At 46.3% G+C, this 27,309-nt stretch overlaps 1 protein-coding gene across 1 annotated transcript in view; it reads right to left on the bottom strand.

Moving 5' to 3' along the window:
- tiam2a (TIAM Rac1 associated GEF 2a) overlaps positions 1-27,309 on the bottom strand; it is a 123,387-nt gene that overhangs the window by 59,276 nt on the left and 36,802 nt on the right. The window contains exons 2-8 of the mRNA XM_083632859.1: positions 21,598-21,699; positions 19,042-20,220; positions 14,784-15,237; positions 13,292-13,464; positions 11,308-11,532; positions 2,369-2,554; positions 1,454-1,597 (exon numbers count right to left, since the gene is read on the bottom strand). Of these exons, the coding sequence (XP_083488985.1) occupies positions 1,454-1,597; positions 2,369-2,554; positions 11,308-11,532; positions 13,292-13,464; positions 14,784-15,237; positions 19,042-20,214 (2,355 nt within the window). The 5' untranslated portion in view covers positions 20,215-20,220; positions 21,598-21,699. The remainder of the gene's footprint in view (positions 1-1,453; positions 1,598-2,368; positions 2,555-11,307; positions 11,533-13,291; positions 13,465-14,783; positions 15,238-19,041; positions 20,221-21,597; positions 21,700-27,309) is intronic.

Here is a 27,309-nt window from a genome sequence, read left to right as displayed (position 1 = left end):
TGGGAAGTTTGCACTCAAATTCACCAGAATAGGGGAGGGGGGAGCGTGGGGGGTGGCTTATAGAATAGGGGAGGGGGGAGCGTGGGGGGTGGCTTATATGCTTCTAATTAATACAATCTCCTTAGGGGGAAATGTGCTGAAAGGGTTTCATGACTGTAGTCATCTGTGAATTTGCTTTCGTTCACCTCAGTGCAGACACACGGTATATGTGAGTAGGCAATGAGCCGCTGTGTTTTCAGGTTGTTGTACAACGTGTAGCGGGGGTGTTCAAATGCATTTGTAAGCAGTGCGTCCCAAGAGGCTTTGATGACATGCATGCATGTATGCCTCCAGTGTGTACACGACGTAGTGGCTATATGCATGCTTATGTATTCTGCATACTACACTTGTGTGTGTAGATATGGTCATCACAGTTTGCTCTAACAATGAATAGCTGGGTCACCTTGCTGGAGCTGCTAATTCACCTGTAACAAGTTCATTCATGGATTTCCATTGAGCGTTTTTGTCACTTTAAACCACACTGGCACTTTAAACTGCTACATTACTTTGTACTTATATTGTGTTTAACTGTGTCTGCACTTTATGTTTTTATCCAGGATGGTGCGTGATGTTATGCCTGTTTTCTATGTTTTTATGTTTTGCTGCAACCCAAAGTGCCCTTCTGGGACATACAAATAAACTTGAACTTGAACTTGAAATGTAATTTCATGGTTTAGACCTAGACGCTGCTTAACAGTCAAAAGCCTTTTCCAACCAAGAAGACAAGTGAAAATACTGCATAATATGTTAAAACAGAGTTTTACATTTTGACACAGTTCAGCACTTTACTAGTTAATCTTACATAATCACTCATCCAATAGACATACCTGTTCTGTACTAAACATAGACAGTGACAGCACAACATTTGTCACATGAAAATAAATGCCATGTCCGCCAGCACCCCGATTCTAATGAAACCAATGTAGTGCAAAATGTTAACCTGGGGCGAAACCGCTGTGCTGCGTTAGACTGCAAGAAATAAACACTAACAAAAACAGCTTTTTAAGACCAAGTTCACCATGTTTTAAACCATGTTCAACTGCATTTTACATAAATGCACAGATAATTTGAATGTGTAATAGGTCTTTGAACCTGATAGTTTTGACTAAGCACAAAAAAAGAATTAGATCGCAAAATTGCATTTTGAACAAATCAAACCTTTGTGTATAAGGACTTGTTTTATAGTGTTTCAGTGAAGAAGAAAAATAAATTCGTGACATTTTCACACTTATGTGTGAAAATCTTTAATGATCTCAGGTATCGAGGAAAAAAAGTAGTTTACCCAGCCCTATGTGTGCACCTGTGTGCCTGTGTGTGTACATGTGCGTGCGTGTGTGTGCGTGTGTGTGTGTGTGCGTGTGTGTGTGTGTGTATGTGTGTGTGTGTGTGCGTGTGTGTGTGTGCTCAGCAGTACCTGTGAAGCAGATGGTCTCTTGTCCCGGCCTCTCTTGGTGATGTTGTCCAGGCCTTTGAGTGAGGAGAACAGGCCTCTCTTACGCTGTCTGCGAGTCAGCGACACAGAGCGCCTCCTGAGCATGGCCTCGTCTCTGGAACAGATCTGGACAGATACACACGGTATCAGGACTGGGATCAATTAGCTCAACAAAACCACATCTAATCATCTACCTCGTCTCATTTTGCCCCAGTAATGCAAAAGTGACTGTTCACACAATGCTTTCCAGCATCTTGAACTGAGTTCAAAATGATTAAAACATGTTTAAGGTTGCTGGTAGACATCAAGCAAATTAAAAGGAAAGTATTGCAACAAAAACAAACACTGTGATGCGTGTAAACAGGAGACGCTCTTGTTCCCTTGATTCTCTAATTCTCCGTTCATCTTCTTCACAGTTATATAAAGTGAGGGTGAAGCTTGCGTCTCACTTCATTGTGATCATGAGATGTGGGCTTACAGTAATGTCAAGCATTACAACTACAGTATTATCAAATGGACAGTTCTGGTCCTCACTTCTGATTGGCTTGTCACCTGTGACCACAGTTAATTAAAAAAAGAATTGCTTACCACTCATGCAACTATTTATGTGTTGCTTAGCAACCATGCTGTTTAGGTACTGCTCAAGAACTACATTGCTTCGCCGAAGAATACTTTATTATTCAGCAATCAAAAACTGACTGAACATTTGGTTTTTCTTTATTACAACGGTGTGTTACTGTGTTGTTGTTGTTGTTGTTGTTTTTTGGCATTGTCTGTGTTGCAGGTCTGAAACCACTGAAAAGAGTGTTTTTCGTGGCTTACTGCTCAAGTAAGATTCATTCATTCACAAATCATCTCTCCCTCCCCCAGCCCTGCTCCGCCCCCTGTCCTCCTCACCAGTGCGTGGAAGGAGGAGACGGAGAAGATGCCGAGACGTCCCAGCGTGCTCTTGGTGGGGCGACTGGCGGTGGCCAGCAGGCTCTTGGGGTTGGGCAGCTCGCCGCCCTGCAGGCTGGCCAGGTAGCAGCGCATCCTGAACAGGTCCATGTTGAACCTCTCCAGGTTCTGCTCCCACTGCTGGATCTGCAGGGAGGGGAGAAGTGTCATTTGGGTGACCAGAAAGAAGACTTATGTCCAGAACGTCCTTGATGTTAAATCCACAGCAGTGGTAAGGTGGTGGTGGTAGGAGGGAGGAGGGGCGGGGAGAGCGGGAAGGGTCAGATGGGAGGGAAAGGGAGGGGGGAAAGGAGAGTGGGAGAGGGAGATTTGGGGTCAGAGGAATGCTTTCCATCAAGCTGCAATTGCTTGCAGATGTTGGTGGCGGGTGGGGGGGGGGATAAATTGGTGGAGGGCAGAGCAATCTAGTAAGAGAGTGGCGTCAGCGCAGCAGAGGTCCAAAATGCGTGACTCAGTAGCCAATGAATAGCCAGGAAGGAGGCTCGCGCTACTTTCGAATGCTAAAATAAAGCTGATAATATACAGTACAATTTGATTCTTTAAACGTCGGACCCTTTCAAAGTACATCACAAACTGTCCATTTTGCTGCAACTCGACAGCGCTGCTTAATCCAGAACCTTCCGGGAACTCTTGAGAGTAAAAAACTGGTCCATTGGAGTGAACGGAGATGCCGCGACTCTTCTATATACATGGCTCTGGTGGAGGGTTGATAGTGTTGTAAAATCCACCTCAAAATTATGCTTAAGGAATGGTTTAGAGTAAGCTCCTCATATTAATTAATATTCAAACTCCACCTCCTTCCTCTGTTCCTTAAATACTGTGTACGCCCATTGCTCAGAAAGCCTTTCTGTTACAATGGGTGTAGCAGAGCTTCCATGCGCATGTTTCATAATAAATCATAATTTCTTTTAAGCAAATAGTGTTGGTTTATTTAGTAGGAAAGTTCATTCTTACGACAATAGTGAGGGGTGATTGCATATCCAGGGGAGGAGGAGTGAGTGTGTAGTTAACCTTAATTCCCATATATAATAAAGGTCTAGAGAGAGGGTGCTGATGTTACACAGACCACCCGTTAACCCCCCCGCTACCCCTCACACACACAAAAATTACAGTTGCCTTCACCATTTCCCTGTTGGCACTATGCGAGCTATGAGAGAGTGCTTATTTTGTTGGCTGGAGACTTGGTTTAATGAGAGCACTGAAGTTAAACAACCTTGTATAACAGCAGACTTTAATGGCTCTCATCTGCACCGAGTTCATTTAGAATAACGCAGCCTATGGCGCTGCCCCATGAGGTCTTGTTCACAGTGATGACATTCTTTAGGGTTAGGAGGAACGACCCGAGGAGGGGAGGCTTTACAAACACCACAAACAAAGAACCTGTGCAGAGATCACCATGGAACCGTACAGTGCTATGTGTTTAAACTGCAACACAAAGTGCTTAGACCCATGAAACCTGTATTGCTGTGCAGCTGGCCTCAGTTAACAAGCTTCCACTCAATGACATTCTGACATTATTTCCATACCAGACTTGGACCATGAAGACAATAGTTTGGAATGCATGTGGTTTGCTCCATTTGATCAAAACAAAACTGACAATGAATTTTTGGTAGGTAATCTTAATGAAATGCAGGTAAGTCTGGCAGTTTTGAATAGGAGACTAGTAAAGTTCTACCAAAAATATGATCTAGGGCTTATGGGCGTATTTGCCTGCTTCTATGGGAAGTGATGGTGGTGGGCAATGGGAGACTGTAGTGTGTACCACTAAAAATCACTGTGCAGCGGATGAATATGTGGTTGATCACCTGGAGTAGTTCCAACATTAAACTTGGCTACATCAGCTATATTGAGTTAATGATGCTGCATTTCATTTTTTTAATGTATAAAATCTGCAGGCCCGGGGCACTAAAAGGCACTGACAACTAAAAGGTCAGTCTTCTTACTTTGTCATTTCATCACTTAACAGGTAGGTTGACCAATGGGATAATCTGCCGAAAACTATAAAGTATTCCTTCCACATTTCCATATTGTGTGACTCATCTATAAAATGTAATTATAGGTATGATTAAGTGTTACTATTCTGAACCTCACAACCTCGTGCGCAAATCCTCTGATGTCAGCAAGGCACATTTTCCACCCTGCTATTTTTGGGTCATTATATATAATGGAGTGTTGTGGGGGAATTGTGAAGGAATTCCAGAGTGTAGGCTGGGGACGGCTTTAGATGGGAGGAGAGGCATTACTGACTCAATTAGATAAGCCTCTTCCTCAAAAGGAGGGAGATTAAGGGAAGATGCTGTTTTGGGATACTGGAGTTTAACCATCACATCAAGGTCATGTGCTTCTGATCTATGAGCCATGTGGATCCGTTTGCCAATAGTCAAATGTATGCATCTACAAAAATAGTTCTGAACATTTATGAGTGCATAACATTAGATTTGATTATTCATATCGGGTTGCATCAGTGTTTGGTATTTCAAGAAACGTATATTTCAATCTGGCTCGTGAGCAGAAAGATTTATTGATGCTACTATATGGCCTATGTGTGTCTGCCTATTCCTTGGTGTGACTGGCAGGCCTGCATCTATGCAGTGAGCCAATCAACCAACGTTCATGAAAAGAGACGGCATATTTGTGCCCATCTGGCCTCCATACACACAAGTACGACTTCTTTATTTCCATTTCAGGGCCATTAAGCCAGACAGAAATGGGCCTTTTTCTTAACAGATCCTCATCTTTCCCCTCTTTAACATCTGCCCCCGGCTCTCTGTAAAAGCCCTGATGCATAATAAGGCTTTCAATGCAACTCGATCGCAGTGTGCGTGTGTGAGAGTGGGGGGGTGGGGGGACAGACTTCAAAAGAGGTCTACTGGCACTGATTTCGGTGGACATGGGTGGGGGTGGGCGGGTGCATCAAAGCGGTGCCCTCTTGGTTCTAGAAACCCCCATCCCACCCCAGAAACCTTAAATCAATCATCAGCTCCGGGGTGCCTGTATCAGTCCCGTCTCGTACCACTCTGACCCTACCATTGGCTCCATACCCGTCTGTCTCGTTTGTCTACTCTGAGGTGGCAGACGGGCTAATGGGAAACAGATACAAACACAGTCAGTCAGTCTAGTAGACAGGCTGTGACATCTCCGTTGGTCATTACTGCAGTGAGCTAGCCAGCAGCTACATTGCTCATTATTCATATCAACTTTGCAATTAGCCATTGAGAAGGTACAAAACATGGCCGACTGCAAGGCTACTCAGAAGCACTTGAAGTCACCGACCACCTGAGTCTGAGCGATGATGAAGCAGCTGTTATTTCCTGTATTCCCACACCAATAAAGCTTTCTATGAATGTAGCTTCTCACTAAGCAATAGGTTGAGGGCTTATAGGCAGTGTGTAATCCACTGGATGTAGGCTACAGCGCAGTGCTGGCTGTTATTGCTTTGGTTCCTCCCTCAGGCTGTGAGGCGGAGGAGGAGGATAATGCACACTGAGAGCCCATTACCAGGAAACATCTGGAATCCCAATCTGATGCTATGGGCTCCTAGCTGCTACCCTGGGCCCTCGGGATGCATTTGGCGACTGGTGCATTTAGGCCACTTCTCCAAACCACAGCCAAAAATACAGCACAGTGCACAGGGCAGGCTCTGGTCACAGTGCAGCTCTGGTCACTGCAGTCACAAAATCACCAAATATAAGGAGGCCACATCATGTGGTATCGTGTGGAATAATGGCACATTGACTGAGGTTCTGCAGTCAAAAATGAAAACTTGGCATGAAAAGAGCATTATGTACAGCACCACTGCACCTTAAGTCCTAACACACTGCCACCACTGTGACTTGTGGCCTCCACTCATAAAACCATCACATCATTTCAGAATGATTGTTAAAGGTGCTACTGTCTATGTAGCATTTTACACCAGTGCATCATTCTCAAATGAACTGTGATACCTTGGTGTATTTACTGTATTTACTTGAGACCATGGTCAAGAGAACCGGTACGCTCTCTCTCACCTGCCAGTTGTATTGTCAGGGTTTGTTAGTGCTAGCCTCTCTCTCTCCCACCAGTCGTATTGTCAGTGTTTGTTAGTGCTAGCCTCTCTCTCTCCTGCCAGTCGTATTGTCAGGGTTTGTTAGTGCTAGCCTCTCTCTCTCCCACCAGTCGTAATGTCAGTGTTTGTTAGTGCTAGCCTCTCTCTCTCCTGCCAGTCGTATTGTCAGTGTTTGTTAGTGCTAGCCTCTCTCTCTCCTGCCAGTCGTATTGTCAGTGTTTGTTAGTGCTAGCCTCTCTCTCTCCTGCCAGTCGTATTGTCAGTGTTTGTTAGTGCTAGCCTCTCTTTCTCCTGCCAGTCGTATTGTCAGGGTTTGTTAGTGCTAGCCTCTCTTTCTCCCGCCAGTCGTATTGTCAGTGTTTGTTAGTGCTAGCCTCTCTTTCTCCTGCCAGTTGTATTGTCAGGGTTTGTTAGTGCTAGCCTCTCTTTCTCCCGCCAGTCGTATTGTCAGTGTTTGTTAGTGCTAGCCTCTCTCTCTCCCACCAGTCGTATTGTCAGTGTTTGTTAGTGCTAGCCTCTCTTTCTCCCGCCAGTCGTATTGTCAGGGTTTGTTAGTGCTAGCCTCTCTCTCTCCCGCCAGTCGTATTGTCAGGGTTTGTTAGTGCTAGCCTCTCTTTCTCCCGCCAGTCGTATTGTCAGTGTTTGTTAGTGCTAGCCTCTCTTTCTCCCACCAGTCGTGTTGTCAGGGTTTGTTAGTGCTAGCCTCTCTCTCTCCCGCCAGTCGTATTGTCAGTGTTTGTTAGTGCTAGCCTCTCTCTCTCCCGCCAGTCGTATTGTCAGGGTTTGTTAGTGCTAGCCTCTCTTTCTCCCGCCAGTCGTATTGTCAGGGTTTGTTAGTGCTAGCCTCTCTTTCTCCCGCCAGTCGTATTGTCAGGGTTTGTTAGTGCTAGCCTCTCTTTCTCCCGCCAGTCGTATTGTCAGTGTTTGTTAGTGCTAGCCTCTCTCTCTCCCGCCAGTCGTATTGTCAGGGTTTGTTAGTGCTAGCCTCTCTTTCTCCTGCCAGTTGTATTGTCAGGGTTTGTTAGTGCTAGCCTCTCTCTCTCTGCCGCCAGTTGTATTGTCAGTGTTTGTTAGTGCTAGCCTCTCTCTCTCCCGCCAGTCGTATTGTCAGTGTTTGTTAGTGCTAGCCTCTCTCTCTCCTGCCAGTCGTATTGTCAGTGTTTGTTAGTGCTAGCCTCTATCTCTGCCGCCAGTCGTGTTGTCAGGGTTTGTTAGTGCTTGCCTCTCTCTCTCCCGCCAGTCGTATTGTCAGTGTTTGTTAGTGCTAGCCTCTATCTCTGCCGCCAGTCGTGTTGTCAGGGTTTGTTAGTGCTAGCCTCTCTCTCTGCCACCAGTCGTATTGTCAGGGTTTGTTAGTGCTAGCCTCTCTTTCTCCCGCCAGTCGTATTGTCAGGGTTTGTTAGTGCTAGCCTCTCTTTCTCCCGCCAGTCGTGTTGTCAGGGTGTGTTAGTGCTAGCCTCTCTCTCTCCCGCCAGTCGTATTGTCAGGGTTTGTTAGTGCTAGGCTAGCTAGCAAAATCAACATGCTACTGACTTATTGATGTGAAGACACTACACGGAGCACCTTTACTAGCCTGGGTAAACCCATCCCCCACGTGACCTGCTCTCAGACCTGTTCTCAGTCACTATGGTCTGGATTCCCACCATTGTTAAACGATTTCCTGCGGTTGTTGCCCCCCCCCCCCCGATAGACCGCTCCATTACGCAACCGTCATCCAACCAGCTTTGTGCACAGAGCACATGCGCAGTGCAGCAGATGGCGTCATCGCTCTGCGACCTTTGTTGTTAGCAAGCGAGCTAACACTTTTCATTTCAGTACTGCTAGCACGCAAATGGTTACAACCAGCTACAAGAAGAGAGAACATCGCGTGACGGTGGTCAGGGAATGAAAGAGGAACAGGACAACTGTCTACACACGGACCCAAACCTCGATCCCTGCTGCAGATGGCCGCAGATCTGGAGAGATATTTGTGGCTGTGAAGAACAGTCATCATCTATACAGCTGCTGCCAACCTGATGAGGAAACAGGCGTGCTTGTTATGCTGGACACTGAATGCCAGACTGCAGACTTCATCCTCCAGTGCTGTTCGCCTCAGGACTTGAAGGGCTAACGTTGTACCATGGACTGTATACATTCTGTGCTAATAATGCTAGCATGCTAACATCCTTTTCACACACACACACTGAATATACCGAAATGCTAGATTTGATCATGGACTTAACGCTAATGTTAATCAAAAACGGCCGCAGTCATAACGGTAAGGTGTGTTTGACCTAATTGAAATATTAACGTTAATGCCCTCACATTTCAGCGTGGTTACAGATAAACCTATTTAACGCTAGCTAGCTACAGTAGCTTTTTGGAGGCGTTAATGTGAATGTCATGACGTAGTGAGCGTAGTATTATACTGTATATTATACATAATCCAGATGTAACCTAGCTATAGCTAGACGTTAAGAGGTTAGCGTGAATGCGACTGAGACCTGACATTACTGGCTTGATATCATATTCCAGATGCAACCTAGCTAGATAAGCTCCACACTGCTGTATGAGTAGCTACAATCAAATGTATCAAGCCTTGATATCATATTCCAGATCCAACCTAGCTAGCTAGATGTTAAGAGGTAGGAATATACCGAAATGCTAGACTTGATCGTGGACTTAATGTTAATAAAAAACGGCCACACTCATAACGTTAAGGTGTGTTTGACCTAGCTAGAAATATTAACGTTAATGCCCTCACATTTCAGCGTGGTTACAGATAAACCTATTTAACGCTAGCTAGCTACATTACTGGCTTGATATCATATTCCAGATGCAACCTAGCTATAGCTAGACGTTAAGAGGTTAGCGTGAATGCGACTGAGACCTGACATTACTGAAGTGAATACAAGTGACCTATATTTTTCAATCCTGTCTTTGAATAAAAGTTGTACATTGTACTTGAAAACCATGTCTTTGCTCCCTTATGTGTTCACAATTACAACAAATCTGTATGGTTTATCTGTTGGCATTAAACCGTGGTATTTCCTTGGGTGATATTCCATATTTGTCATTAAACCTAGCTGTTCACATAAATTTGCAATGATGATCGACCACGTGAGATATCACAAGTAGCCTACTTTTATTAAAAAATAAAATGCAAAGAGAGGTTTCCTTCTCTAACTATTGGTGCGTTCACAAAATATTTACACGAGATTTTTTTTTATAAATAATAATCAATAACGTGGATAATGATGACATCTGCAGCTGCTGGACGAGAGACAGAAGAAACTACGAACAAAGATTGGAGCAGAGGACATGACTACAGAGAAACTTAATCGACCAGCACTCTGCTTCAATCAATGAATGCTTATAAATAAACCATACACATGAGAATTACCGTTAACGTTACAGCATTTAATAACAAATATGGTGATATCTGGTGGTCTGAAATTACTCTCTATCTACAGTAGGGTAACTGGCTCCTATTGTGTCTTATTATTGTAACGTTTGAATCAGCGTTTCATAACTATAATAGCCTAATGTTACTGTAGCCTGGATGACGTCAGCTAATGCTACCCAGCCTTCCAGCGTTTATCTTCCATAATGCATTAAATCATAATCACAATGCGAAGACATTAGCTGATCACCACAGAGCTGCACAGACAAGTTTATCAGATAATTTCGCCGTAAAATGTGTCCAGGTGATCAGCTCTGAAGCCCCGGCTTGTATGGTCCGCTAAAATCCGATTTCGATATAGGTGTTATTTTGATCAATATTGTATAGCTGGCTAGACAGAGGAGTTTATCTGGAATCAGTGTGACAAGATCCCTGCTGCTAGCTTGTCTGCCTTTCTGTGTCAGAGTATCTAGCTACATTATCTGCATTACATGCTACACCATGCAAATATATTTCGATATAATTCAAACAATTAGCCCACTGTACTACTGGACTGTGTATTGCTGTGAATAAGTTAGATTTGATTGTGTAAAGTGTTACATGTTATATTTTTAACTGAGCTTTGCAGAATTACCTCAACACAATTGTGTTGTGTATCAGCTTTAAATATCCAATATATACAGCATTAAACAAACGACCAGCAGCATTCAAATGTGCAAAAACGTTATATTTATTGAAATGTGGTGATCTCATGTCACATTACATAATGTTATGCCCAAATGGTCTACTGCCCAGAAGCGTCACTTTACATGTTTGGTAGGGAATTATTTTAATTATGTTAAACCAGCGTTTATCTTCCATAATGCATTAAATCATAATCACAATGCTATGAAGACATTAGCTGATCACCACAGAGCAGCACAGACAAGTTTATCAGATAATTTCGCCATAAAATGTGTCCAGGTGATCAGCTCTGAAGCCCTGGCTTGTATGGTCCGCTAAAATCCGATTTCGATAACGCTAGGTGTTATTTTGATCAACAGACAGACCTCAACCTCAACAGCTGTTTTCACTTGAATTTCCTCACGTAGTTGCATAGCCATATAGCTAGCCAGCTAGTAGCTAGCTCGGGAGCTATGCTTTAGAGAGGCCAAATGCTAACGGCTAGGTAGTGCTAAGCCGCTGCAGCTGTTACACGTCATTGACAAAGACGCACTCTCTGATTGGCCGATCACGGCAGGACTGATGTTGGCAGTCACGCCGTCACTCATTGGCTGCGGGGTGGCTGCGGGTCTGCGCGGGTCTTTCAATCGCCCCAGAAATCGTTGTGAATGGCCCGGGAACTAGACCCTAGTGACTGGGAACTGAGAGAGCAGGTCACGTGGTGGCTGGGTTTACCTAGGCTACACCTTTACTACCACCATCATCCCCCCTCTATTATTTTGCCCTCACCTGGTTCTCAATGGCCTTGCGGTTCTTGGGGTCGCTGACCACAGTGAGCTGCAGCTCGGCCATCTTCTTCATCTTGCCGTCCATGTCGATCTTCTGCAGCAGGCCGCGGACCTGGCTGCGCAGCAGGCGCACCGTGTCCTCCTTCCCCTGGCGCTTGGCCAGCAGCGAGGCGCTGGCAGAGTGGATGGCTGTCACCCAGTTCTCCAGGTCTGTCTGGTTACTGGCCTGGAAGGGGACAGGAGAACAATTAGGCTAGATCTGATGAAGCAGCGAGGCCCGTATTTCTCTTACGGGCCTAAGGGGAGAGGTTCGATGTAGAGGTTTGAAGCCCGATAAATCTTCTAGGGTTCCCGATGCACCGCCATTGTTTTATTCCATCATACATCATAGTAAGTTCATTGTGTGGCAAGCTAGGCCGTGCTGAATCGATAAGAGTAAACCTGATTAACAGCGCCTTTATGGAAAAGCTCTGGTTGTGATTTGTTGCCGAGATGATACTTGCAGATTTCCCTAATAATAAGCCATTTCATGATCATGGCTGTCTTTAAAAGGTGACTCACTGCAACACGTTTGTTGTGAAATCAGATCAAACCCCTTTAGATTGAGAATCACTCATGATCATGTGAGAGGAAACCCAGGCTGCCTTCATCTTATAGAGATGATTTTCTCCCTGCCTGCCTCTCTAGGGTCATGTCAGCTCTACCGCAACATTTTATTAGATCTAGGTCTGGACACCGCGAGTGGGATTTCCCACTCTGCATTCAGGGATGCTTGTAATCACGAGTGAGTGCAGCAGGCTACACGGTAAGGCTAAGCCTGAATTCTGTAGCCAAATAGGTCACTAAGCACAACGGGTAAATACGATGTGCCCTTAGCTGGAACGTTTGGGCTTCAATCTTGTAGCCATTTACAGCCCGGAAATTGGTGATTTAACATGCTAGATTCAAGTGAAGAGACGGGTGTGTGACTGGAACAATTTATAAACTAAGAATATTTACTGCAACTAAGCACTATGGGAACATGCTGTATCTATTTGTTCCCTTTTAAGTTGACAGTGTGTCTACTATATAGCAGATTACATGAGTCAGCCTGGACACGTCACCACACGTGCACGCATGCACACACACGAGCACATGCACACTCATACACACACACACACAAGCGCGCGCACCCACGCACACAAGGAGCTGGGTTACCCATGCAGAAACAAACCCATGCTTAAACACGTGGACATGCTACATCTAAACCAGGCTATGCATGGTTTGGATGATGGGGTGCAGCGTTTCGCACGGCAGCAAGCAAAACAGTGTGGCGACATGAAAGCCACGACAGCACTGAGAGGGGAGACAGAGTGGAATCTGTGACTTTCTGTTTAACTGGAACTTCTGAAATTATGAGTGTGCGGTAGGGAAAGTGATGTGGGAGAGTGTTTTGTTATGTTGAGTTGCTACATGCATACAATACACAACATCTGTCATTCATTATATCATGAAGCTGCAGAGCTTGGTAAAATGCTCAACAACCAACAAAATCAACTCTCGGATCTCCCGAGTATCTGCCATGGGTTTGAGAGCAGTGTTCGTGTATTTCCTGGTCATTTTGTGAGAGTTGGTGTTCTTTACTGCAGTGGTTCTCAAACCTTTTTGCCTTCAGTACCCCCTTTGCCTGATTTCTGAATCCACGTACGCCCTTTACCCGACTACAACCTTTTGCTTAGAAAACTGCCAGACAAAACTATATCGTATAATGCAACAAATGAACGATAACCCACCCTTAGAAGAATATAACATTACAAAATAATAAATGGAGTGAAAGAGCTGCAATTAGTGCCTGCTGAGCAGATTATTTTTAATGCTTCATTTATTTACATGATTTATTCTTACATTTTTCCATTTTCCCCTGTCTCTCAAGTACCCCCTGTAGTACCTCCACGTACCCCTTGGGGTATGCATACCACAGTTTGGGAAGCACTGCTTTACTGTACCTGGAAGAGGTAGACGTCTCCATATGTGTTGCTGAGACAGAAGACGTGTTCTTTCTTGGGATGCTCGGGCACAGCCTGGACGATGCTGTCCTCGGCCAAGAGGGCGTAGCGAGGAGACATCTCCTGCTCCGGAGAGCCTTTTCCGTAAGTCTCATAGAACAGCAATGTACAACCTGCACAGAGGGAGAGAACAGCAATGTAGATCCTGCACAGAGGGAGAGAACAGCAATGTAGATCCTGCACAGAAGGAGAGAACAGCAATGTACATCCTGCACAGAGGGAGAGAGGAAGTGAAGCAGACGTACAGAGACGTACAGAGAAGTAGAGAGGGGAGACACGGTTGTAGTCCTCGAGTACGAGCCCTGGACCCATTTTCAGGACTCGTGATTGGGACTTGAGCACTGATGATTTGGGCTTGGACTTTAGGATTCATGCATTTAGACTCGGACTTGTTCATTCATAAAGACTTTTCTTTTTGTAATAGGCCCTAATAATCTGGCACAAGATATAGGTCGCTTTATTAATACTGTGACATTATTCTATTTCATGCAAGGGCAGGCACGTGTGTTCCACCTACATGTGGATTCACACTCTTGTTCAGTAACTCTGGATTGGACTCAGGTAATGAGGACTCGAGTTGGACTCTTCTTTGGTGACTCGGACTTGAACACTGGGGACTCGAGCCTCAATTGGGACTGGAGATATAGTGACTTGACTACAACACTGCAGGGAGATGACTGTAGGTATAAATCATGGAGTGAAGCGTTTCTATAAGATCTGGGCTTTTCTGAGCCATCAACTAATGATTTACAAACTCTATGACCTTGTCATGTGAGGTGTTATGTTATGTCTGAGAGGGGAAAGCGAAAAACATCTCAGAAATGCCGTTCAGCAGGACAGACATTTGTAGAAGCAGGCGGCACTGAAACATAACAAAAGTAGCAAATGCTTCACACGCTTCTAAAAGAGCGCTTGGAATGACAAATATGAAACGACTGTCCTCAATGATGAATTTCCTTTGCTGTAACTTACAAGAGGTACTCTTCTGTAAATACATAAAAGTAGCCTGGGGAGAAGGACAAACATGCCAATGGATGTGCATCCGCAAGCGCACGCAAATGCACGCACGCACACGCACACACACACACACACACACAGTTGGCCTAACGCTTATCCATTTAGCCACTAAACGCAAAAGTATAATTTCCTGTAAGCTTTTACAGTAGCAGGGGAGGGCAGAGAATAAGTCAATGGCCAAGTGTAATGCCATGTTCAAGGACATGATTCATGATCAAGGGGACATGATTCCCTTGATTCCTCATTGCTCCCATGGGAGCAATGAGGAACTTGAGCTCAATGACAGAACTTGATAAATGAATCTTTTTTTTTTTTAAAGGTACCATATGAGTAAGTATGTTTTTCAACTCAGGTTCAAGGAGACGCCTCTCCCAGCTAACTCCGTTACCCTCTGACCTCCGCGGTCGTAGCTCACCTTTTAGGGTCACCCAGTACTGCTTCCACTTGCGGCGGGTCACCAGCTCCAGCTTCCTGTCCTTGTGCAGGGTGAGGAGGGGTTTGAAGGAGAGCCAGCCAGCCCGCCTCACCACCCCCTGCTCCTTCTCGAACAGCAGGTCCAGCTGCTCCAGGGAGCCCTCAGCCGATTCGCTGCTGCTGTCCCCCTCCTCGGTGCCCGTGGATGGGTCTCTCCTCTCCCCTCCTCCCCCATTCCCCTGGCCGGTGCCCGTCTCCAGCTCCCGCATGAAATTATCATAAATGTTCTGGCGGAGGGCGTCACCGGTCGGGTGGTGAAGGGCCCCGGACGACTGGGCCCTGGAGGCTCCCGGGAACCAGAGGAGGCTGGAGACCTGCGAAGGGGAGCTGGTGTCCGCGGTCAGGCCATCCACCCCGCTGTCAAAGGCGTCGCTGGGGTCCTTGTACCTGGGCTCCTGGTGGGGCACACAGAGAAGAGGAGAGGTGAGAGGGGCATGAGAGATAGTCAAGGATTAGAGAGAGAGTAGTATAGGTTTTAACTCCAGCCAAACACTAAATCAGGTGATTTGATTTCAATGATTAATTCCCCCGTCTCTGGTTGAAGGTGTTTAAATTTGTGAAATCAGATGTTGTGTTTGGTTGGAACCGCAAACTCCTGGGTCACATCAAGTCTTTTGGGAAAAGTCTTCTGTTTTGTCTTTAAAAGAGCTAGACAGGAGGGAAAGTTTGACACAGAGACAAAGATCAAACTATCCTCTTTTCAACACAGAGGCGCTACAAAATTGGAGAAACTTTTGAGAAATCTACTCAAACCACTCAAACTCACTTCAAAGCCCGCATTATGGTCTCTAAAATCTTTGCTAGGCTGAGAAAGTGGGACAACGTTCCTGTGATGGCACATGGGTGGTTGGAAGCCTCAAGGCTCAGACACTTCCGTGTCATTTGAGGCACTCCGTGGCTTCCCAATTCCCAAAAAGAACATTGTGCTCTTTCATGCCTAATGAGAGCCTACCTGCACTTGACTAGATTGCAGCATCGATTCTCCTCCAGGCAACTGAGTAAGTGCTCTCTCAACATGCAGACACACAGGATCTGACTCCATCACTCACTGTCTTTGTTTGTTCCCATGTCTCACTCAACTCTCCCCTGTCCTTGTCCCTGTTTCACCCTCTGTCTCTCATTTCCTTTTCTTATTGGACAATAAGAACAATATTTTGCGTTCAATTCAAAATGGACTAAAGCCACAGAATGAGACTGGAATAATTACCACATGCAATTCATTTTGTTTACATTAATAACAATAGCACTGTGAACCTGCATTGATCCCTGCAGGGAAATTCTGTTTCACATGCCCCATTCAGGAAGGTCAGAGTACAGGGTCAGCTACAGAACAGCTGGCAGGGGTTCACTGACTTGCTCAAAAGCACTTCAGCAGAGCGGATGTTTGCCAACAGAGGGCTTGAACCCAAGGTGTCCAGTTGAAGGATAGCCTTTTAGCCCCGATTATATAGCATATAACAGTAAGAAAATGTACACTTTGGAGGTTGAGCATGGGGCAGGTCTTTTTCATTTCCTTCAGCCTCCACAGCCCAACCACCTCATCCACCTTCGTTCACCCTCTCCCTCACATCTTCCTCTTCCAGCTGCTTCTCATTAGCAGCAGGCTCTCGGCCTTTGGCTCTGGGGTCGCGGTGTGACCTTTAAACTCATAACAGAGCCCTGGAGCCCAGGTGGAGGGGAGCCAGAGCTGGAGGTGCCCCTGGGTTTGGTCGGACCGCTGAAAGGAGGCAGTGTGACTGACCCTGGGAGATATATGGCCGCGGAGGTTTGGCGGTTGACAAACTAGCCCCAGTAGGAGTGAAAAAATCCAGACTCAGAGAGTTTGAGATGATCTTGTTGCAAACCTTGGCAAGTCACTCTAACTGCCAGAGACACACGTGCCATCATCACTGAACTTTTTTTTTACTTAATTGCTCAATTAAATTATGTCAAGCTCAGCTGGAAATTCACCCTCTCTAAAGTGTTCACAGTTTATTTTGATTCCATCAAAGAGAGCTTTTATTTCTAAAAATAGAGCATGGCTTTTTACTATTTGTTACTGAGACCACGGGTTGCCTATGAATCTCATATTATCCAGGGTCACAGGGTTGGGACTTTTTATTTTTTGAGTAACTACATCTCATTTGAAAGTTTCTTGTGAATTTCTGAAGACATGAGCCTGAAAAGAAAACGCAGCACTCAGCTTTTTCGAGGGATAAGGAGTGCAAAGCCTGAACTAAATGTGTGGGTCCTCCTAGTCTGCTCACAAAACCAGCTAAGCACCAACACATGCCCATAGATTAGCAGGGCTTTCCAGTGAGCAGGAGGTCCTGGGCGGCATTGATAATGTAAGGTGAAAGTGGTGTCCCCAAAAGGCTTCCACGGGCCCCACTGTAACACTCAAACTGAATACTAGTCTATATAGAATGCTGTAGGTAGGTATGGCCTTGTGTTTTATCTCAGTACAGGGCCAATTCATTTCACCATTATCTGCTGTTTAAACAAGGAGATGCTCACAAATGCTTACTCAGAGAAGAAGGGAAAGTCATCTGAACACAAATTATTTTTGTCTCTTTGTTTGCCGTCAGATCCAACCGACTGAACACCAATCCCTATTTACAGATTGGCTCTAGGGGGCCCTGAAAATCTCCATCACCCACCCACCAATCAGAAGCGCCATGAGTCATTCATTAGCATCAGAAGAGGGTGCAGTTGAATCTTCAGCAAGGATTTAGTTTCACTCTAACAGAGCTTCTCAACGGCTTACAGCAATTCTCTTGGCACAGGCTGAACAGCATTCTTAAAACTTTTACAAGGCAAAGCTAAATGAATTAGTGCAGAACAGTTGCTTTCAAGCCTCAAAGACAGAGAGTGGCATGATTCTGAGCTTACTTTAACAAACACACCATGTCAAATTAAAGCTACTAAGAATCTAGTGGTTGTAGTACAAAATCACATGTCTGTGATATTTTATACATGGGTTAAACTTACAAACATTTGCGCAACTTGCAGACAAGCTATGGTTATTTAAAACCTCTCCTATGACCTGAGCCAGTAGGGACTGATATCATTTTACTACAGGGAGACTGTACGCCTCTCGCCTGTCTAACTGTCTCCGTATCTCAAATACCAGCCTTTCTCTGCAGTCTGCAGCATACTCCACTCTTAAGTTACTATGCAGTATGCACTCCCCACAGCCATCAATTAGGTTGAAAGTAACATTCAAAAACAGCTTAAGGAGATGTAACGCTTCGGTTACTGACCACAGATCACAACCATAGGTCTAATAACACTGGATTAGATCAACAAACTATATCCCAGTTCCACCCTTGTAGCCTATACCAGGCAGATTATAAACAACAGTCTTACATAAGAAATTCTGATGCTATGACGTAGCGGCGCCAGCAAGTACATTAAATGACTAGTCTCATGTCGGTGACATTCAATATTTCCCAACCATGACAATCCCGTCGATGTGCCAAAACGATCAACATGCTGTAATAAATCAGATCTACCCACCCAGATACAGTCATCATCATGACATCTGCAGTGCAGCCCTTGGCGTCTCCTCCTCGTAGGATCATCCATGTCTTAACACTGCATTAGCAACTACCTCTTATCCCTATTCCATCCTCGCAACAAAAACACAACACCCAGCACCGGCTGCCATACAAAATTCATTTTGCGCCACCCCACTGGGACCTGTCCTCAGACAGCTGGTGTAGTCGTGCTAAGGACCAGAGGACGGTGGTTGGTTCCTGGACATGCCAGGCCAACCGCTGTGGCTCACAGCTCAAGTAGACCTCGCCAGGCAGGAAGCTGTCTGTGCATGGCTGTTACCGACGTCCTCTCCTGCCTAACAAGCTGGAGAGTTGCTCCAAGGCCAGTACCAGTGAGACAAATATAGGAAAATGATGAAAATACCCTTTGGCACGGAGTGGGAAACTACCAAAAAAAATATAAGCAAAGATTCAAGTTATCTACTGTGTACTTTTACTATGAAGACCGCAGTGACTACAAACTCCACATCTGTAAGGACTATTCTTTACATACAGGTAGGTAAGATCCCTGTAAGAACCCTGTGAGAGGAGAGTATGAAACATGACACACTGCTTTACAGCATGCTACCCTAGAAAGATCTTCAGTCAAAGCATTCAGTCAAAGCACTGAGAAGACAAAAGCTGAGCTTCATCATCCATCCACCATCCCCAAAAACTCACCAGAGACTTCCTCTTCTTCCGGCTGAGGCTGCCTGTCCAGTCACTGAGGCGTCTGATGCGGTTCTTGATGGAGTCTTTCTTTTGGAAGCTGAAATCTGGTTCTGCGTGCTCCTGGTACTGGTCCGAGCCGTGGTACTGGTCCAGGCCCTCACTCATGGTGTGGGCTTTGGGCCTGCGGCAGGGCAGGGTGTATGATGAGTACGGCCGGGCCTCGGGACACTCTTCCTCCACGGGCACGTCCAGAAATGATGCCAAGGAGGCTCTGTGTGGTCTCTGGACTGGCGGAGGCTCCAAGAACTGGGAGGACAGGTCCCTGGCTATGGGGAAGGTGGCAGCCATGGCGGGGTCCCTGTAGAGGTCTGCGATGGACACTGGGGGAGACTGTTCAGTGAAGGAGTCTAGTTGGTGGATAGGGGAGTGAACTAGCGTCCTGCTGGCAGGGCAGGGTTGGTCCGGCTCACAGAGCTCAGTGGCGGGTCCCCAGGGCGAGTCGTACCAGGAGCCCTCGGAGCTCAGCGAGCTCCCCTTGCTAGTCCTGGCCGTGGAGGAGGTGGAGGCCGGCGGCGGGCCGCTGCGGGGGTCCTCGGACCCCCGGCCGCTGGAGCCCGGCAGGCTGGGGGTGGAGGCTGACTCCATGTTGGGGGAGAACTTGAGCAGCTGCACGGGGCCAGACGCCTCATCCAGGACGAGGGCACCGCTGGAGCTGTTTGTGAACTCCACCCTCAGGCTGCCGTCCTTCTTGATCACCACCCGCGGGCTGCTCTGCTCCTCCAAATCTTCGTGCTCATTGCTGTGTCCGTTCAGGGTGTGTCCTTTAAGCTCCGCCCCGTACGGATTATCTTCATAGTCGTCTGGCATGTGCCGCCTCGGTACACCGCATCCAGGGGAGCGGTGCCAGCGATGCTCGCCCGGACTGCCCTTCGCTCCTTTGGAGACGTAGTCATAGTGCCGAGTGGAGTAGGGCTGGCGGCTTTTGGGAGGGGACAGACAGCCACGGCCGACACACCTGGCCTTGTACCCTGAGCCTCCTGGGGCATTTTTCCACCATGTGTGGGGGGACAGGACCTCCTCTTTGGTTGAGCGGAACAGTGAGCATGGCTTTTGTTTCCCGGGGAAGATAAAGCTGGTGCCCTTGGGGCCCTGGATGCTGTACTGGCTCTCTGAATTTCCCATTGCTGCCTGAAGGATGGGAAAAAATAAGAAACTGAATCATTCTTAATGTCAGACATTTACTGTACATCTTGGTGCTAGTAGATTTATAGTAATATGTTTGAGTTTCAACAACTTGAACAATACTGACACTACCCACACACTATATTATAGTGAAATACCATACATAATGCAGTATACAGATGACTATCCTGTCTGTGATGAAACATGCAGACGAACGTTCTGTGACATAATTCCAACTGATTTAAGTGCCATAATATTGACTTATGATTCATAAGTCAAAATGGTAAAAAGAAAAACTGCACAGACCATATGCACATTATCACTCTACTTCAGTGGCTGTCTCCTGAGTCAAACAAAATATAATAAATAGGTATAAGTATAATATCCTTATGCCTTACTTACATAGAGCAAAGCTACAAAACTGAGTGAGTATAATTGCATCATACAATAGGATTTAAAATCTGATAACGTCTGATATGGCCTCATCTCATATCTCATTTGACTACATTCTTCTCAATGGAAAGTCTACTGTGACCAACAGGCTTTAGGCTGTCATGGTTATTATGTGTAACAGGACTCAGGACAGTGCAAAATCACTTCCAGACTGTCCTCCTAACACTCTTACATTAGTGATGGAGAGGCGTGACCAGACAGACATTTCATTACAGGCTGGACGCTGGCCAAGCATATTGTCACGTTGACACAAATTGGTGGGACAACTGTTGCATGTTGAAAGACACCGCTGTAGCTTCTGCCTTCTATAGCGTTACAGCTTTAGTTAACACAAACTACCTTCTCTGAATCGGCGTCTTAAGTAGATGTTATGTTACAGCTACAGACAAATCTCAACAACATTTGGACTGAATCCAACACTTTTCTTTCAACAGTCAACACACACACACACTTGCACCTGGCATTGACATGGTCCAGGGTGATGGCATTTGTAGATGGAAAGAAATACATAAAATCCAGCCATTTGTGTACACCGTCCATAACCAGAACAATGTGGACACAAATCAAAAACAGCTGGCAGTTTAGATAGCTACATATTATACACATTTGTCAAAACTCAAGGATGGGAAACAACTGTTGATTTGAATGAATGTAAATAATAGAAGATCAAGTACCATGCATGGCAATTAGCATTTTGGGAGGGAAAGAGAAGATCCAATATCAGAGTGTATGTCAGAGACACCTTTTAATGGCAGGTGTAAATACAATCTAGCAAGATCAGATCCAGAGTGATGCATGTTTATGCCAGGTATGATCTAGCCAGGTATGATCTAGCCAGGTATGATCTAGCAAGATCATATCTAGACACAACCCAGTCAGGAGAGGCTGGTTTCTGCCAGGTGTTAGAAGCCCATGGCTCTGTCGACTCACCTGTTTGAAGTCTCTTCTCACTCAGAGTGGAGCTCTCCTATGTTGACGGTTCTTTGCGCCTCATCGCTCAGAACACGTGCTTTCCTTCAGTGTTAGGCTGATCTGAGGGAGAAGCACAGGAGAGGAGAGGCAGGCTTAGCATTCAGTCTCTTGCCACAGGGCGATGTAATTTGTGTAATGAACTCCATGTTTGATAACAGGTGTGCCAGTGAAAGACAGGTCCTAATCCTCTGGATTTTGCTGGAGGACAATGTTTGGTAATTACGCACTACAGTAACTTCTCATTAAGATACACAAAACAAAGCCAAAGTCTCTAGGTGTCTGAGTGAGAGCGTCCCATTTTCAATACTTTGAGATTTTCTATACCTTGGAAAAGACCACACTTCTGATTGGTCGATCAGAAAATCAAAAACATCTGAAAGACAACAAATAAATGTCTCAATAACATGAGACTCCTCTAGCAACGCTCTTGACTCCAACAACATCAAATTCCCGGCAGTATCCATCATCTGCACTGTAGAAGACTGCAGAGTGCCACCCTGGCACCATGACTACTGTAGAAGTCACTCCACCCCTCCAAGTCTAACCCTTCTCCTTCTGCCCTCCAAACTAAACATTACTCGCATTTTTCCACCTCCGCACAACTCAATGACGTTGTCTTTCATCAGAGTTGGGAAAGTTTTTGAAAGGCAGCTACAGTTTACCCGGCTGTTTATTTTTAAACGCTGGAATCCTAGCTCACTTCTTTCTCTTTTTTCACTCCTCACCGCCACATTCGTCCAGGGGCAGGTTTCCCAAACCAGAAACGGCTGGGGAGCGTTCTGTGTCAGAGCACCAGGCACAGCCTGACTCTCCGTGTGTGTAATATAACCCCCGTACTGTACACGCTCCAGGAAGGCTTTCACATAGTGCTAACCCGCTGAGCCTCGCAGCACACATACAGCATGTGTGAGGTTACAGTGTAAATAGCCTTCTCACTGCCAGAAGCCCTAACCTTCAAGATGAAGTGATGTGCACTGCAGCATTAAGACAGCCCATCTCTCCTGCTTACATACACCTTGACTAGAGAGCTGTGACATTTAAGTGTCGGCTGGCTGGGCAAATGGGCTACAGCACAGGAGGGTAGGCTCTGTACAGCACAGGAGGGTAGGCTCTGTACAGCACAGGAGGGTAGGCTCTGTACAGCACAGGCTCTGTACTGCACAGGAGGGTAGGCTCTGTACAGCACAGGAGGGTAGGCTCTGTACAGCACAGGAGGGTAGGCTCTGTACAGCACAGGAGGGTAGGCTCTGTACAGCACAGGAGAGTAGGCTCTGTACAGCACAGGAGGGTAGGCTCTGTACAGCACAGGAGGGTAGGCTCTGTACAGCACAGGAGGGTAGGCTCTGTACAGCACAGGAGAGTAGGCTCTGTACAGCACAGGAGGGTAGGCTCTGTGCAGCACAGGAGAGTAGGCTCTGTACAGCACAGGAGGGTAGGCTCTGTACAGCACAGGAGAGTAGGCTCTGTACAGCACAGGAGGGTAGGCTCTGTACAGCACAGGGGGGACTCAAATGTTATCAGCCTAGTAGTGTCAGTACATTTCCCATTCCCCCTTTACAGCGCATGTCTAAAAGCCCATCTACAAAGCCAGCCCACCATTTGACCCCGTGACTCCATTGCCATCAGCAGTTTGCGATGAACCTAGCGAGCGGAAGAACAACATTTAGCAATTTGTCTTGCATCTGGAAGTCAAGAAGTCTCTCCACATCAATAGGCAGAAAACAAACAAAGCTCTTTTTAGAGCAAAGATGGAGGAAGCAGCTGCCGACTACGCCAGAGGAGTCGGCATAAAGCCGGCTGTCGAACTTGTCACAATGACGCCTTTCTTTGAGCACTACTACTGACACTTTTCTTGCGAAGTTTATTCAGGCAAGCCAATGCTGCGACTATTAAAGGCGTGAAGGCGTGCCAACGCACACACACACAAACCTAAAAGACATGCACGTTTGCCTTCTGCTGCGGGTTGAACCGCAGTATTGTGCCACTGTTTTGGGAGAACAACAAGACAAGCCTTCCTTTTAGTTGGGCGCACAGCGCTCGGTCTGAACTCTCCCTCCCTCTTCCTCTACACGTCAATAGGCTTCCCTACAGGCCATCTGCTCGGGGGCCAAGGGACCACTGCCACCCCTAGGCCCCCCGTGACCTGGTATTCTTCTCCCACTGCCCCAGGATGACTCCCACGTAAGCTCCATGTTTAGTCTGGCGGTGTGTCTGTGAATGTCTTGGATCTGGAAGCCAGGCGAACTTTGAGAAATGGACCACACCTCAACATGGTATAAACATAGTAGGTAGATTTAGACAGGGTGATGGGGAAGCCACTGTCTATGTCTACTATACCTGTCTCTGTCTCTGTCTCTCTCTCTCACACTCACTCACTCACTCTCACACACACACACACACACACACACACACACACACACACACTTTGGAGAACCAAGCTAGTAATTCTCCCCCTCTCGTCCTTGAAGGTAAACTTGAGCAACAAAGGCCGAGGAGAAAAGGACACACAGCAGTGTGAAACACAGAGCAACCCACCAGAGAACCAAGCTTCCAGCCTCCCAATATATAAGATCCTGATGCTGTTAATGCAGTTTTCTTGAACCCACTCTGCCCCTGTGCCTTACGGCAAAATGCTTACTAGACATTTCCAGAAAGAGGACGTAGAACAACAATAGCACTGCGAAAATGTAGGCTAATCACAATGGCATGTTCACACAGCTTGAGGGAGTATTAATCTTCTGCATAGTAAACATGTGGTTTGGACATAAATCATAAATCAACAAATAAAACAATGACAAATGGAGTGGCTCAAATAACTACTGCCACTAATCCTGCTATCTCCTACAAAACAGAGCTTTCATCATGCGTTGTTCACTAGGAACTATGAGGTTGTTTGTTATTGGTAGTGACTGCGAGCACAATCGCGCTGCCTTCCTCCTGTCAAATCACGGCCCGTGGGACTGGTCTCTTATCACTTTCCTCTGGCACCAGGACAACTGTGCTCTTAAAGGAGCAGCGCGCGTAATCCTGCACTCTTTTAGACATGGCTCAAACTCAGAATGATGCAAACAGCCCACAAGGCTTCTCAGTACAAGTCAACAACAGCAGGAAGAGAAAGGGAGTAAACTGTGTTATTAGAAATGATCTCCCGCTGAGTTTTGTCATATGAAGTACATTTAAGTATCCTGTGGTTGTTTGCTTATGAGTTATATATCTATGAATTACTCGCTGTAAGCCCATATTACAGTGTGGTGGATTCCACTACATTGCCAAAGCCGCCGAACATCTATCAAAGGGGTTGTTAGTGTCTTTTGGACTTTTTCATTATACATTTAGAAGCTATGAGCCTGGCTCCCGACCAAAAAATGACATGGCGCCCTCCTGAAAGATTTATATAGATATGCCATTGCCATCTCAGAGTGATGCCAAGAGAGTCAAGTTATTTCCAAACACTGTCCCATAAAATGTGCCCCCACCTAGAGTTCGCCAGTAGTACTTCAGCATGAGATACAAATGATAGACTGGGTGGTACTTCTCAAACTCTATAAGTGTGTAAGTGAGGGACCAAGGGATAGAGTAGGGCATACATTCCTGAGAACACTGAAGCACACAGCAGCAGCGTGGATGTGATAACAAAGTCTTGATTGTGGAAGGTCACTCTCTCGTGGTATCAACATCTACGAGGCTACATGCTCAGGGCTTAAGACATGAACTAATACAGCTGGATGCTAAGCAGGACTCACTCACACAGCAAATATAACCCTCACCTGTGCATCTGGACAAAACAAGACACAAATCAAGTTTTTTTCCGCGCAAGTCTCCCTCTTAATCCAAAACCTTGAAACAAAGGGAGAGGAAGATAAAAGACAGACACCATAACGTCCCTTACCTCTGCGACCCAGGCTTTAATCTAAGAGGTCTTTGAAGAGCTGGCAAAGGAAAAGCTAGCTGGTGCCCTCTGATCTCAAAGTGGATTCTCCCTGTGAGGCTTGTTGAGTCTTAAAAGCAACACACACACCGCCACATACACACCGACTGACTCACACACCCAGACACACGGGGACACACGTGGAAACTCCCTCCCAGCTTGGAAGCACGGCGAATCACAACCCTCCCAGGGTAACCCAGGGCAACGAGGGCGCCGAGAGGAAAAGGAGCAAACGGGGGAAAAAGTGAAAAGTGCTCCACAGAAGAGCTCCTTCAGAAAAAGAAGTGGAGATGTTTTATAGCTCTCATCCGTTTGGAGTTTGTTCGGTAAAAAAACTCCACTACTCACGGTGTTGTTTTTCCTATATGCTGCTTTTCCGTTGGCTAGGCTGGAGGATGCAGGGCTCGTTGCAGCCAAGGCGGTTTTCCATGGCTGTTTGAGGCGATTGGGCGAGACAAGCTGGCGTATAATGGCTGCAGTGCTGCCTGTGAGCCACTGGGGAGGACGCAATGACTGGAGCTCTTGTCTGACCCCAAAAACCACAATGACCCCAGGAGGGGCGGTGTGTGTGTGTGTGTGTGAGGGGGCCTCGGAGACAGCCAGCTACTGCACAGACTTAAGGGTGTGTGTGTGTGTGTGTGTGTGTGTCTAAGTGTGTGCGTGTGCATGTGAGTGTGAGCCAGAGAACAAGAAAGAAAAAGTGGAGAGCGCGAGAGAGGAAGGCAGACAGGGGCTTGGTGTGAAATGGAGCAGGGTCGTAGAGGAAATGACAGAGAAGGAACAGCAAGCAGAGTTAGCAACATGGCTCAGTAGAGTTAGCAACATGGCTCAGTAGAGTTAGCAACATGGCTCAGTAGAGTTAGCAACATGGCTCAGTAGAGTTAGCAACATGGCTCAGTAGAGTTAGCAACATGGCTCAGTAGAGTTAGCAACATGGCTCAGTAGAGTTAGCAACATGGCTCAGTAGAGTTAGCAACATGGCTCAGTAGAGTTAGCAACATGGCTCAGTAGAGTTAGCAACATGGCTCAGTAGAGTTAGCAACATGGCTCAGTAGAGTTAGCAACATGGCTCAGTAGAGTTAGCAACATGGCTCAGTAGAGTTAGCAACATGGCTCAGTAGAGTTAGCAACATGGCTCAGTAGAGTTAGCAACATGGCTCAGTAGAGTTAGCAACATGGCTCAGTAGAGTTAGCAGAGTTAGCAACATGGCTCAGTAGAGTTAGCGACATGGCTCAGTAGAGTTAGCGACTCAGTAGAGTAAGCCATTGCTTTTTAACAGGCTAATTAGAGCGCAGGAAAAGCAGTCGAAACATTCCCTGGAATTAGAATTTCTGAAATGCGCTCGAAATATTATGCCTAAGGCTTTATCCCGGCAGAGACAAACTGTGACCGCCGTCGGTCTAAAAACACACACATGCCTCCATTTGTCTATGGCTCGCATAGCTGTGGTCGGACATTCAAACTGGACCCATTCAGAAAGCCGCACCAGAACACACAGGATTATAAGTGGACGCCGCGTGCCAGACCGTTCCCCAAAGCTGCTCCCAACCCTCTCGCCTCGCGAGACAGTTTCGTTTCAGAGGAACTGAGCAAATGCATCTGGTGCACAAGGAACGTGTCATAGGGAAAAATAGGGAAGCATATGTGAGTAGACTGCTCACTGTCTCTACTCACAAGAAGCTGTCTTTGTAGCTATTCAAAGTGATGTCTGTGTCATGCTGTTGTGAGAGCAGCTGTAGAA

Source organism: Poromitra crassiceps (genome assembly GCF_964638095.1).
Source record: "Poromitra crassiceps genome assembly, chromosome: 3".
NCBI lineage: Eukaryota > Metazoa > Chordata > Actinopteri > Beryciformes > Melamphaidae > Poromitra > Poromitra crassiceps.
This window is presented reverse-complemented; position numbering and strand designations above follow the sequence as displayed.